General features: G+C 41.5%; 1 protein-coding gene across 1 annotated transcript in view; it reads right to left on the minus strand.

Moving 5' to 3' along the window:
* Positions 1-454: 454 nt before the first annotated feature.
* LOC139302197 (MAM domain-containing glycosylphosphatidylinositol anchor protein 2-like) overlaps positions 455-14,837 on the minus strand; it is a 154,264-nt gene continuing 139,881 nt past the window's right edge. Inside the window, exons 13-18 of the mRNA XM_070925817.1 lie at positions 13,370-13,390; positions 11,012-11,167; positions 8,040-8,201; positions 2,138-2,268; positions 1,472-1,568; positions 455-543 (exon numbers count right to left, since the gene is read on the minus strand). Coding sequence (XP_070781918.1) covers positions 455-543; positions 1,472-1,568; positions 2,138-2,268; positions 8,040-8,201; positions 11,012-11,167; positions 13,370-13,390 — 656 coding nt within the window. The remainder of the gene's footprint in view (positions 544-1,471; positions 1,569-2,137; positions 2,269-8,039; positions 8,202-11,011; positions 11,168-13,369; positions 13,391-14,837) is intronic.

The following is a 14,837-nucleotide window of genomic DNA, read 5'->3' on the forward strand; positions in this document are numbered from 1 at the left end:
CCATGTACTTGTAAGCAGGGAATTGTTATTTCCTCTTCAAAAAGTCAGCAGAGTCTATATTCTGCCGCCTTCCAAAGACATTTTCATAACTTCATAAAATTGTTCTTGTGCTTTACAAACTGTCCTCCCTCGACACTTGTGAACTCTTTCACCAAAGTCCAGGCTTATTCATCGCCCACCTGTCTTTGTGCTCGTATAGACGTCCCGAGTCCTGCACCGAGGAGTGTTTTCTGTAAAAGAAGTCTCTTTAAAAAATTAGCGCATCTTCTTTATTACTTTTTGTGTAACTTTTTTAATCACAATTTTTTTCTCTCAATAATTTTGGTCCCTCCGTGGTCTGTCAGGGGTCCCCTGCTGCTTTCAGGATGCATGAATCTTTGGTGATTGGATGCCGAGGGTATAGTTCACAGACGGTGGGTCTGAATATTCGCCTCTGAGGTGACGGAGAGAAGGGTCACCTCTGACCTTTCAGGAGGGTCATCACCAAGGTGACGCATAGCAGCCATATATGGGAGGATGTGGACGGAGCCTTGGAGCTGAGATCTACATAGGAAGAAACAAATAAATGCTAGCTATTGATTTTATATACTCAAAAGAACAAAACACAAACATCCCAACAGACACGACAAAGAACACATGGACATACTTATTCACTTTCTTGCAGAGAGTTAGATGAGAAAACTGATTCCACTCTCATGTCTGTACGATAAATACAAAGCTACAGCCAGCAGCCAGTTAGCTTAGCTTAGTATAAAGACTGAAAACAGGGGAAACAGCTAGCCTGACTGAAGAAACAAAAAACAAAGTGTAAAAAGTTGTGACATTTTTCCCTCGTGCATCACATAAAGTCATGTAAGATTCATCATGTGAGACTGAATTCCATAATTCCATATAAGTCCAAATGAATTAATGTTGTGGCTTTGAATCATAATGGATCCAAATGAATAATCATCTTGCTGTAATAAAAAGAATACATCTCGCAGACCGAGAGTCTGATTTTCTTTTTAGATGCCTGCTTATTTTCCACCAATGACATAAAGAATGAAAATAGATTACCCTGATTCATCTATGGTATGTGAAAGGTACGTCTAAGTTTGAGAAGTTTCTTGAAATAATGTTCCTTCAACCATAAATAGCAGGAATTACATCAAAGGAACAGCGTTTGTCTGCCTACCAATGTCACCTTGTCAATTGCAGGCCATTTTCTGGGTCCTGTTTTCTGTTTTTACCTTCTGTTTGTTCCTGCAGCGCAATTACAGTGCTCCACTCAGCCAGTGTGGCTATCATTCATGTGATTACAACAGTGTTGCTATGGCAACCATGCTTTCCCCCATGAGATGGTAGTTCAGTGCTGGCAACGGTCTAAGATTAGATCCCCTCTCGTAAATCTCAGCCTTGTCCAGTGAGGTAAAGCGAGAACCTGGAGCTCAGAGAAGTGGGACACAAGAGGGGATGGCGGGGTGCTACTCACTGGGCGGTGGGTCTCGACACTCCCCTTCCTCCAGCGTGACATCATCGATGGCGATGTCTCCCTCGATACCTGGTCCCCGGACACCTTCGAGAACCACCTGCAGAGAGAAAAGATGTTTGTCTCATTCTATGTTCAGCCTTGATAGACCACAAAAACAAGAAAATGAGTACTGCTGTGAGATAAAATCTGAAAGTAAGTACACAGTGTAATTGAGCTAAATTGCCCCTTTAAAAAATAACAGCAGGTTGTTTCAGTTTTTAATGTCACAAAATTTAAAACCAAGAATGCTTGTGGTGTTAGAACAGTTAGGAGTGAGAGTGGGAACAAAGAAAAGACACAGAAGTGCGGCTGAAACTATAATTACTTTCCACAACTGCAGCCGTAAAAATGATGGAGAATATTGCAGCTCTACATTCGCTACTCACAAAGATTAGGCTTCCTGATGGCAAAGTGTGAGGGATATTGCTTTCTCAATAGCAAACAATGTCTATGGATCCCATCCACTTCTCTGCTTAATATCAAGGCTTGTGAAGTGCTACATCAATATGCAGCCCCCAAGGAAACTAATACTTTGCCATACAAACACAGTCAGAGAGGAAAATAGAGGGCAAAAAGGGGGGGTTGGGTGCTGCAGCGTATTGGATTGATTACGTTTTTTGGTCTCACCTGGAAGGATGCTGTTGGATGGATGCTTACTTTGGCCTGCTTCCAGCGGTCACCTTGGTTACCACTTAGCGACCACGCGGGACCCTCGGAGGCTGACTGGCCCTTCTGCTTTAGGAAGGCGTTTAGTGTTCCTGCATGGGGGAGAGAGACAGTTACACATGCAGGTCACATGATGACAATAAATGAATAAATCAGTACTCAAGGTAACCAGTTTGTCATCACCACCTTTCAGCATTCAGCAGTGCATGAAACCTGTGTGCAGAGAGGTCTATCAGTATTTATTTTATTTCGTAAGTAACCATAATGAAATACACAAGTTTCAGTTTCTGTTTACTTTTGCTTTTATGCTCGCCCACGCCTTCTCCTGTGTGCTCTCTTTTCTTCCTGTCTCTCCGTCTCTGTCATTATTTAACTCATATCAAGGTTTATTTGTGTTTTCAGAGAATAAATAGACACATTGTCAGTATAAAAAAAACAACAACTTTGCCTTAATAAGAATACCATTGCATTAAGCAGATTATAGAAAAGATTGTGACAAATGATGGAGAACAAATCCTAAAAAGAAAATCAGGAAGACCAAAGAGGTCAAGTTCATAACAATGCAGGACTTCATGAAGACTTCATATTCCATATCTATTAAAGATCTTACATTTTCAAGTATAAAACAAAAGCTTGAAACTGCGACAATGCATCTGTCCTGTTTTTGGAGTAATTGTACTTCAGATACTACAGAACCACCCACAATGGGACTCCACAGTGAATTCCACTTTAAAATTGCAAGTGAAATTGGATCGAGACTTTTAAGCTTAATATTCATCTCTGTCTCCTGCATTTTAAATGTATGTATTCCTCTGCACTCGAAGCGGAGCCGAGCAGTAGCAAAGGTTAAACTCAGGTCATATGAATTGCTACATTTATTAAGATGGGGTTCTGCAAGCGCTGATAAATTATTCTCTAGCTCATATTAATCTAAATTAATTATCACTAATGGGCAACGTGTGATGAGAATTTTTGGTGAGTGTAAATACTTTCCCTGTGGAGAACAGTTCCTCCTAATTTATCATTAGTTTCTAACTATTTCTGCTCAGTCCAGCTCCCCTTTTTCATCTCACGCGGATTTCGACTGAAGCAGCACAGGAGAAAACTGCAGGATGTCGTCTGTTGAAGTCAACTCTACATTTGAAAATGCAATATGACAGATCCATTTGAACTGAATTCATATATAACCCTTACAATCACACAGAAATAATGGCTCTTATTGAGACAGAGTAGACTATATACCAGGTCTGAATTGAAGACTCCCCTCAATGAGACCTCTTGTCTGGCCCTGGGCTTTGATATAAAACTGTCAGATGATGACACCGAGTGCAACCACTTTACCCTCCTCTCCAAACACACCGATTGTGTTAGTGTTTTTATTCGCCATGCAGGAAGACAGAGAGAGAGAGAGAGAAGTATCCTCCAGCAGTCGGCCAGGAGGAGCAGCATCCAAAGACCCAAATCAGGTTAGCAATGACACCATGGCGAGGCCCAGCAGGACCACTGCTCTGAAGTCAAGTGAATCACACAAGTATGGAACGCAGCACCTTTGCGTTGACACAACTGGGGAGCAAAAAACAGCAGCGACTACGACTGCAACTTATTTTTGATGCATCTTTGCCTCAGCGAGGTGCCTCATTACTGTAAGCCCCCTTCAAAAAAAACATCTCTGTGAAGAAGCTATACTGTATGTCCCTGTTCATATTCTCTCATCAGCGCAGTATACTCTTTCCCCGGCGACAGCACAATCTCCAGTGAGAGATGAGCTCTTGTACAGAACATGACCTGCGGTTTCATCTCTCGTTGGAGTGTTTAGGATGTACGAGGATTCTTGCTGAGCTGGCTGGCTTACATTTTCTTTGAACTCATCGCGATGTAGGTGGTTATGTCAATGTCATCACATCCTGAGCAAAGGCATATGCTGTATATTCTTCGGAGTACCTCTTTTTTTCTTTTTTTTCTTTTTTAAAGGAATACCTGTGGCAGACACTTGTGAAATTTAAAAAGATCTGAGAAGAGAAAGATGTGAGTCTGGTGAAAAGTGAGAAATGTTCAATTATGTAGTGAGGACGAAGGAGAGGGGGTTTGAGGTGCAGTACCACCCTCCTTGCTAATGAAAGGATGACTCCATTGCTTCTCAGAAGGTCAGGCTTAAAACAGACTTGCTTGGTGCGCTTTGCCGGAGACTTAATCCTATAAACAAATGCGACACGGGCTCCAAAGGCAAACTTTGATGTTCGCTTCAGTAATTAAGTGTGACCTTGTCTCAGGTATCTTCCCGCTAGCTAACTACGGAGGAGTTTCTTTGAGCCTGTGCCACTGTTCTCATCAGTGTGTGGGCGAAACTCCTTATCGACTGATTCTGGCCTTCAGCGCTGCCGTGCCACAGCTTGACTCTGACTCACCTCAACAGCACAGTCCCAAAGAGCATCAAACTCGCAGTTTTTCAAGACGGAGCTGTGCCACATCTGATGGCTTTGTGAGTCACGGGTCTAAGTACAAAAAAGCCTTCAACTATTTAAAAACGGCAAAGTTCTCTGTGATAAGAGGGAATATACAGTACACTTGAGCATACATTATTTGGGCCAGTTGTCATAAGCATACACACGGTAGTCTGGGTAGAAAATATCACAAGCCAACATTCCTTAGCTCAGGGGTGAATTTTCTCTCATGGCCGGAGAGGCAGAATACCAAATGGAGCGTAGCTATGGAGGATCTGAGCTGGGTTTCAAGTCCTTGACATTTAGCCCATTCATCATAACACGCCACAGTCTGGGCATGGGCTTCACCACAGACGGGGAGGGCAGGGAAGAGAGGGTCTGGCTGGCGATCAATTTGAGCAAATTGGAAATGTCACGGCCTACTCAACCTCGGCAGGGAGCCGGAGGAGCTCTCATCTCCCTGCTGAGTTGCCCTCCGACACCTCTATCCTTACATTCTCTCCACCTCCCTCGCCTCCACTTCTCCAGATGTTTGGTCCGGCCCCCCAACCTGGACACTTCCACTCGGCCTTTCCAGTGAGGACAGCTGAAAAGCCGCCTGGCCAAATTTCAGACCTTCTGGAGTCCTGATGTCAACTCAGTGTTCAGCTTAAAGGGTCAGCTCACCCACAACATAAAAAAAACATTGTTTACCACTTACCCTTATTGGTATCTAGCCGTGCATGTGGTTTTGGTTTTCTATACAGAGTTTTTTATTGAGATATTTGCTTTTGAGTTGTGTGCCACTACCAATACATAATGGAGGTAAACAGAATTTTGTTTATGGTGCTCAAAGCAGAGAAAATGTACATTTTACAATTCACATTTCCCAGAAACAATGTTCTGGTTACTCATGATAATCCGTTGAAAGTGTGCAGTAACATCTGTGGATTACACTGAAGAACTAGGAGAGCTCACAAGATGGAGGTCAGTAGTTGAATTTATCAAAAAATAAATGTGATGCTGCATAAAAATTACAAACAAATTTCCAAAACACTTATTTACTCAATAGAACAATCTGTAAGCCTATTTATATTAGTATATTATATATGTAAATAACATTTAACAAACTTAAAAGGGAAATAAAAAAGTTGGAATGATGTAAGATTCACAAAAGAAAATATAGCTTATAAAAAATATATAAGCCAGAGCACTCAAAAAGACAGAGAAAGAAGAAGAGAGAAAGCTGAGTGGGCTGGAGTTCAGAGCGGAGCAGGCGGGGGGTGGAGATGGCGCAGATACCACCAATGTCTCACTAGAATACTGAGGTAAATGCAGCCAAATGCTCGCTGTAAACATCTTATCAAAAGAGAGAGGAGTGCAGTTGCCAGCCTGTAGTGATTTCACACTTTATTGAACGGCAATTCAAGTTTAATGAGCACAGAACCGCAACTCCCTGTCCCCTCTTTGAGTCTATTCACTATCATGGCTCTCTTTATCTATGTTCCCTTTGTTTGTTACCTATTTTTTATGCTTTCATTTGTTTTTTTGTTGATTATAATATATTTTTAGTGAAGTTGTATTTTTTACTTAACTGTATACTTCTGTGGTGCATTCTTTTTGTCAGGCGTCACTGTGATTTCCTTTTTTTAAAAGGCCCTGAAAACATAGTTTCTCAATGAGCTTCTTACTAAGAGCGATAAGGTCCCACATGAACACAAATACTCTGCCAACAGTTGGGAGAAGGTGATTTCATTGATTTGATTGAGCAATACTTGAATTAGAATCTGATGACTGTTTGGTCAATTGTCAATCGAATCTGATCAAACCACACCAACACAGTCTTGATGAAGCACATTAGCTGAGTATTAAACTCTTAATTAATAATAAATTCAAAATGTTAACTTTGATTGCTGCTAAATTAGTCATGAATATTTAATGTTATTGAGAGAAACTTCAGATTTGAATCCACATTTCATCAATCCATCCAAGGGATTTAAAGCCACTGTATAGGATTTGACAATATTGGACTTTTAAGTCCTAGTGGTAAGACACAAAAAGACACAATGTATGCCCGTCACTGTGTGTGTCAGCCTCAAATGCCACACAAAATGTGCTTCAAGGCTGCTGTGCTTATAGTCTATGTCCACACTTGCTTTGCATGTGAACAGATCACTGAGAATGGGCTTCAGGTGTGATCTGACACACAGTGATCATGGAAGCCAGATGCCAAAACTGCCAAAAATGTAGAGTCACATTTGCACCTTTTTTTAAGGTGTAAATGTGACTCTACATTGTTACAGTGATGGTCCATAACACAAGACGCCTACGTTTGCTAAGAGAGGGAGAGAGATAAAAATGGGAGACATCTGGCGGCTTGGGCCTTAACAAATAATAACCTGTCCAAAATATGATTTAATGACACACAATGGGGCAGTGACCCAACACACATCGGTGCAGGGCAGTTGACGACTGGAAGAGGTTGTTCGGTTCCAAATGCACCAACACAGGAACCATCATGCATGATTACAACTGTAGGGGCCAGCGTGGGAGCTGCATTGAAGGCATTCAAGTGGCTTAAATTGGGTCCATTAATATCTAGAGATATGCCCCCATGATACCAAGATGACTCTGCAACCCCACCCAGTGGTGCCCCTTCACCTGCCTTATGAACCTGTGCAGTAGCTAATGATACAGGGTGAGGCTGAGACAGAGACATCCCAAACACACAAACAGCACGCACTCAGAGCAGGAGTGCTTGTGGTCGGCTGATTGGGTCCCTGGTGAAGGAAGCCTAAGAGTCAGACGTGAGCCACAGAGTGCTCCTTCAGTCGCTCTGCCATCTTCAAATGGGCCAAACAAGGTTGTTATCTACATTCTGAGAGGAATGTAAGAGCTAATGCCCAGGCTTTGTGTACATACCTTTGAAGGGGTTTGTTGCAAAAACGAGATATCTTTTGCTTGAAACATCTGACAGCCGCACTTACAAAATTTTAGCATGAAAGCACAAAACTCTCTGCCACAGGGACAAACTCTCTGGAAATGACTCAAATTCTGTGACAACTGTGTTTCCTGTCTCACACGTATGTGGCGGACAGCAATTTCAAGAATCTCTCAATTTATGTTTCAAAGCCAGTGTGTGTTGTGGTGTTTCCTGATTGACTGTTTTTTTTAGTATAGATAAGAAGGCCTCCCCTTCATTTAGCAGTGAATTGCCAAAGCAATTGGAGTTTCAGTTGAAGTTGCTGCGACCAAAAGCACAGAACGGTGACAGATTCCTTAAACAGTGAGTGTAATTATTATTTTCTTCATCTATTTCCGTGAACTATTGAGCAATGAATATGACTTGAGATGATCTTTACATGATACATGATAGATAACAGCAACACAGACGTTTGTTATACAGACTGGGGACCATGAAGCACATCAGGAATGTATCTTACCTATGTGTTTTCCATACATGTGGTAGAAGAAGCCAAAGCAGTACGCAGGTGGGTTGGTGATACCGTACGGGTTTTTAGGCGCCACGTTGAAAAACGGACTCACAAGTCGTGCTTGGTCCCCTTCCTTCCGTGGTCTTGATGTCTCAATGTACATGTAGAAACCTTAAAACACAGGGACACATAAAACACACATAAGACATGCATACTGTATATATACACAGGAAGCATACTGCAACTAGGCAAAATCATCTGAATATACAAAACCTAAAATATAAGGAATGATTCAGATTACGGAAGTTCCAACGTCCTTTAGCTAATTTAAAGCTTAAAGAGCAACATTTTCAAAAGCTTGGCTCTTATTTTGGGCATCAGGTTTGTTAACATTGTACAAGGAAAACAAGCAGTCAGATAATTGTACCTCAAGTGTACATCAAAACTGTGTTCACACAGTTTAAAAGGTAGGTTAAATAGACAGTTTGAGTAATAGTTTTTCCATTTGCAGTTGCAATAAATGAAAATTATCTTTTAAGCTAACAAATCTGTCTTCTGTAAATACTTATGTATGTAGTACACTATATAAAGTATATTGTCTGAATGTGTCTTGCGGATATCCTCAGGACACAAGACAAAGTCAGTGTGCCTCACTGGGAAACTGAACTAACAGTAGATGTGCCCTTTGGAAAATATGAGAGCTTTTTTCAGGCAGTGTTCAGACTCCCCAAACTACTGTCTGACTGCCTGCTGATACACCAACTAATTATTTGTCACTGTAAACTAGGAAAAAAGCGAGGTGTCCTTGGTCACACTCAGTTGCTTTTTCTGGCAAGTCTGTGATAGCATGACGGAAATGAAACCTTCCACATCAGAGATAAGAAGCAGGGCTTTCTGCGAAGGACAGTTTTTCTTTTACTAATAGCAGCAACCAGGGGCGAATCGTGTAACCCCAATAGCAGTGGGGTTACATTTATGCTCCCTTAGTCGTGGACAGCAGCAGTGAGTCAAACAGCCCTCTGATTGTGCCTGATCCACATAATCTGAAGCCAATCTCCGCCCTGCCACAGGCGTAGGGAAGGTAGCTAGTGAGCGGCTCCACGCCCCTCCAGCCAAAATCAAATGGAATATCTCCCTCAGTTGAATCTCATATCAGATAATTATACGCAAAGAGGAATGGGGCCGGTAATGAAATGCTGGACATTTTGAAACCATTAGGTGATTAAAGCCAATGCATTATTTACCGCTTCAGCTGCTGCTGGTGCCACAGCACCATAATGGGCTGCTCATATTCCCCCACAGATACCTTCCAACAGAAGCTTCATATAAAACCCTCTGATGGATTCCTACAAATCCAATTTTGGTCATTCTTTATTTATTAAGTTCTCCAATATGGAATACCTGCTTGTGTAACTAACATATTGAATACAAAATACTATGCAGATTTCTCTGGTTTGGGTACCCATGGAAACAGCAACAGAGATTCAGCTACAAGTATATGTTGAAATAAATGATCAAGGCTGCTCATTGTTAGATTGTGCTGCATCAAGCAACTGGTGACACAATGAGTACAGCTGAAATCATCTATTATGCAGTTGGGAACACTTGAGTCTTTCCAACTTATTCCAACATTTCAAATAAGTGGAACTTTTATTGTGCATATATTGTATAAAAAGGTACAACACGTTCATGTTGCAATGCTGCAAATATTATATCTTCCCATGATCATCGCACTGTTTGCCTGTACACGGTGGGAATTCATGTGTTCATGCATGGATTACATAAGAAATAACAGAGTGGTGTCCATTTAAATGTGTGCATTCAACCGACTTTTTTCCAATCCAATGAGCAGGCACAGCCTCACTGACAGCAAGAAAAAATAAATCACTCACACTTACACCAACTATGTTTTTGTTTTTCTATTGGTGCATTGTGCATGATTGTTCAGCTATATAGATAAATACCCAGAAGAGAAATGTAGTTGAGTAACTTGGTTGTTGGTGATTTATACATAATTTGGTATTTTATCTACTGGTACATACATGTATCTATTCCATACATATAACATATTATCTATCCTCTGCACATGAATGTTCTTGTTCAGTGTCATGGGGAGCTGAAGCCTTTCTCAGCATGTGTTGAGCAAAAGCAGAGAAACACTGTGAACATGTCTAACACATTCACACTTCAATTCCAGCTTATTTGACATCCACATGATAAGTGCTAATCAACGTGCCACGACGAGTAGGGACCTGTGGTCACTGATTTCTGAGCTAAAAGACTGAAGCTAAAGCTAATGCATGTCCGAGGCAAACTCTTGGCATTATCAGCGCTCCATGTAGAACAGTGATTCGGCCGCAGTGTTGGCTACCAGGTTGCAAGGTTACTCCCTCCACCTCCTGCCAGCACGAGCCATTAATGACGGTACACATACATTTGCATTCAGTTCAGCATCCTCTCATCATTTTTTTGCTGAAGAGAACTGAGCAACAGCAAAAACCTTATAGCCCCTCCGCACCACAACCAAGTATCTCCACTGTGTCAGCCACAAAAAAAAGAGACTGGATGAAACAGAAAAAAAACAGACTGATTGATCATTCACGCTGTGACAGATTAGTTGCGAATATGCCCAAATTTCTCATTGAGTGGTGAGTTTAATTATACATGGTAACTGTATAATCTATATATGCATGCTCCCTCTCTTTAGAAGAATTACATTAATGGACCAGTCATAAATTATTGATTTTTAAATGAGGGAGAACAATGTGAAAAACCCATATCAAACAGGAAACGTTATTCAAAGCAGATTATTTTTATATGTTTGATCTTTCATCATATATCTATGATCTTTTAAAGTAGAGTAAGTCTGGTCACTTGGCTGGGTTTGATGGACTCACTCCAACTATTGCTTTTACTACAGCTAAGATATGATAGTGAACGGTCAAGACTTAGGTCAACGTTAAACTTTTAGAACTACTTACCCTGCTTGGAACCACTGCGGTCACCGCTGGGCCCGGTGTTGGGTGTATACTTGGTATCGCGGGTAGCAGCACTGTGCCGCGTCCAATCAAAATCATCATTCTTGTCCTGGGTGAACATGCAGATGGGCTCCTCTTCAAAGCTGCAGTGGAACTCTCCTGGTGAGCGACAGAGCAGAACCAGGCTCTCACATTCACATTATCATAAAAGAGCAAGAAGTTATACACTGCCTGGAAGATACAGTATGCACGCAATGTGACATATATTTATGAGATTTCCTGCAGTGTGTGCGTGTGTGTGTGTCTCAGGGGGATATACAACAGCAAAGTCCTAATTACACCATATGATCCGGTGAACAGAATTTCTAAATTAAGATGCGACCTCTCGCTGACTGCAGCGGAGACGTCAGTGAGCGTGTTTGTTTTTTTCACTAACAACGGCATGCAGTTTAGTTCAGTTCAGAAAGCAAGTCTCTGCAGAGAGAGTGCTGCACCCTGAAAACAGGATACATGTTATTATAGGCTTTACCACGACAGCCTACTACTGAAGCATGGTGGATAGCATTCAATAAACACACACTTATATATAATATATAAATGGGAAAGAGGCTGGAGATGAATCAAGATTCTTTAAAGGTATTTATGGTTTTCTAGGCCTTGTTTGACATTGTAGAAGTAGTATTACGTGCATAAAAAGTAAATCTGTTGAACTGCTGATCATTTTGATTAACTTTTTTCTCATGATTGAAATTAAAAATGAGTTGATTGTCCTTGGATGTTTTGTAGTGTCTCACCAGTAGGACTCTGTGTAATCAGTTTTTAAAATTGACACCGCCTCCTTCCTTCTCTATCACTCTCCATCTTCTCTGTAGTGGGTGTGCAGGTGGAGATATTGGGTGCTCCCCCCTCTCCCTTCTCCCCCCTTCTCCTCCGTTGCTCTCTACGCCCCTTTGACTGCAATTTTTAAACTAGTGGAGTGTGCAGAGAGGGAATGAAGGGAAGGGTTTTGTCACCCTTCAAGAAAAAAATAGAAGTAATCGTAACTCTAGCACGAGGTTACGATGGGTCACATGTAGGAGAATGTCTAACAGCGAATATACTAATGAGTAGTCGGAAATCACACGTGTGGGGAACTAACCCACTCAGTGTAATGAAGGGGTAGCCGCAGGATCAACAGTGTCAAAACCTCCATTTAATCCATGTAACAAACAAAGCAAAACACCTAACCAGAGGACATGGTGCTGCTGAGCAGTGTCCTCAAAGAGATAGTAAAAAGGAACATTTAGATTCAGGATGCAGGCATGTGTTCTGATAAATATTCATTGATTTATTACAACATAGCTGGGAGCAGTTTGGAGTGGTGACCTTGAGAGCAGCAGAATCTGCAGCTTTTACTCAGGTAATGGAGGTAACATAGACTGAGGTAGAGCGTGGGTGGATGGACTGAGGGCAGCGATGCTGCGAGGCAGAGAGGGGGAGAGAGAGAGAGATGGAAAGTGAGAACAGGAGAGAAAGAAGTGGTGGAGTGGGAGAGTGGAGGAAGGGGCCGGGTTGCAGGCACTCTTGACTCCTCTCCTCATAGGTATGCAGATTTAAACGGAGGTCTGGCTCTTGGAGCTAGACACTAACGCCCCCATCCACTGTGAGCTAAACTAAATGTTTTTGCCGTCTGCGCTCGGGAGAGAGAGGAGGGATTTGGAGGAGAGGCAGAAGAAGGAGGGAGGAAAAAGAGGCGTGCAGGTAAGATAGTTTCCTTCGGGGATTTGGATAATGATGTTGGTGATTAGGATGTTTGTTATTATGTTGGCAATGTTTGTGTGAACACCCACCAAAATATATATCTATATAAATAAATAAACCACAAAACACAACAGCACACTGCAGCTAGGCAAACAATGATTAAGTGTGGAATCTCAAGGCGTGAATAATGTGAATTTGTAAAGTTTCAACAATGAAATGCGTCATAAATGGGACTAAACATTAAAGAATATAAACACATGCATCACAAATGCATGCATAAGTAATGCTCACAAAGCACAGAGCATGCAAATGTACTCATGCACACACACCCAAAAATACAGTGCAAATACACTCCATCCAAAATGCACAATGTCCTGCAGAGATTTAAAGCCCTCAACATGTCAAATAGCCTGATGCATCTTTACTCAGAATTCCGATAGGAAAGTCTTATTTATCACACTTCATTTAGTGCTACTTAGAAGAATCTTCCTGTGCAGTGTGACATGTTAAGAGTCAGATCTCGGCGGGATGTACAGTTAAGTTGATTCCCCCCACTGTTCTCACAGACAGAAGGAGCTCACTCTCTGACGAGACATGCTAAGTGAGGTGCACATTACTTACTCAGGTGAGGGTTGATGGGAGCTGTGAAAGAGAAACGACAGGGACAGTCATTAGTACAGAATATCTGAGCCATCTGTCAATACGTGGAACACTTAGTAAAAGGAAATGTGCACAGAAGCACACACAGCTGTACAAGCGCTCAAAAACCTGGCTGATACAATGTTTTGTGTGCTATACTACAGGTTACACAGAATACAACACAAGCATGCACACAGTAGCTGTTGCAATTAACCTTTTGTCCTGCTGTCATCTACTGTTTAGGCGCAGAGCTAATAAAAGTCTACATGTATAAAACTTAAGAGCTTGCACACTTTGCTCAGTGTTCCGCTGTTATAAAACAAAATGAAAGAGACCCATGGGAGGGCTGGAAATATTGTCCTGTGATATTAAAACACTGGAAGCATATTAGAGTGTGTATGCTTCATCTTCGTCAAGCTCTGTTGCTTTCACTGTGCACAAACAAAAAGTAAACACGAAGCTAGACAGGAAGCAATCCACTGGCACACGCAACGCAATGTTTATTGAGCAGACAGAAAGAGAGATCTCTGGGATTTAAAGTAGAAAAGGTGACAGCAGTTGTTCTCTGTTGCCTGTTATCAAATGTAAAAGACAGAGGGATTAGGAGGACCAGCCTGACCACATTAATAAGCTTATAGTGCAACTGCTTATCATTATTGCCATTTACCGGCATTGCTGATGTTCTCGTTCAAGGTGACTTCCATTTAGAGCACTAAGCCTATTTTATACTTCCATTTAGAAGCCAATAAATCATAAAAATGAGTAATAATCACAAGTGTGTCGGATAATCACTTTCCTGTAACATCCTTGATTTCTTTATGTGTTTTCAACACCACCATTATGGAAACTTTTAGATCAAACACTGACGACTTGAGTCCATTGAAATACATGCAAGGCTTCTTTTGCATTCTGTCCACCTAACCGTGGTTCAATGCCTCCCTCATTGATAATTTAAGAGGCTACTGCCGCAGCAAACACAGAAAGGTCAAGGGTATCACACAGAGTTGCAACGAGCCAGTTAGTCGGCACTTCACTTTTTGCAGAGTAAATACCATTTAACCTGTCAAGAAGATTCATGGCCATTTTCATGATCGATTGCTGACCAGCTGAACAGATGCGATACATTGGCTTTACCACAAAACTGCGTTGCTGAGTGATTTATGAAACCTTGTTGTTCATGGAGGGGATTGATTTTAATCCAACCAATTAAAGTGAGTAATAACAAATCATTCCTACAAAGGAAAACATGTACTGAAGAATGGGGGAAGTACTGCAGGTCTTTTTAAAAGCAGAAACTCAAGTAGTAATTTCTGTTTATTGCTGCGTGGGTTCATGGAAATGCATGTCCACTTATTCACTTTCAGTGTGGTTAAAAGAGAAATAAGCACAAAGACACACACACACACTGGGAAAGGGAAAGAGAGAACAAACCATTGCATTTCCAATTGAA

This window comes from Enoplosus armatus, chromosome 19, assembly GCF_043641665.1.
Source record: "Enoplosus armatus isolate fEnoArm2 chromosome 19, fEnoArm2.hap1, whole genome shotgun sequence".
NCBI lineage: Eukaryota > Metazoa > Chordata > Actinopteri > Centrarchiformes > Enoplosidae > Enoplosus > Enoplosus armatus.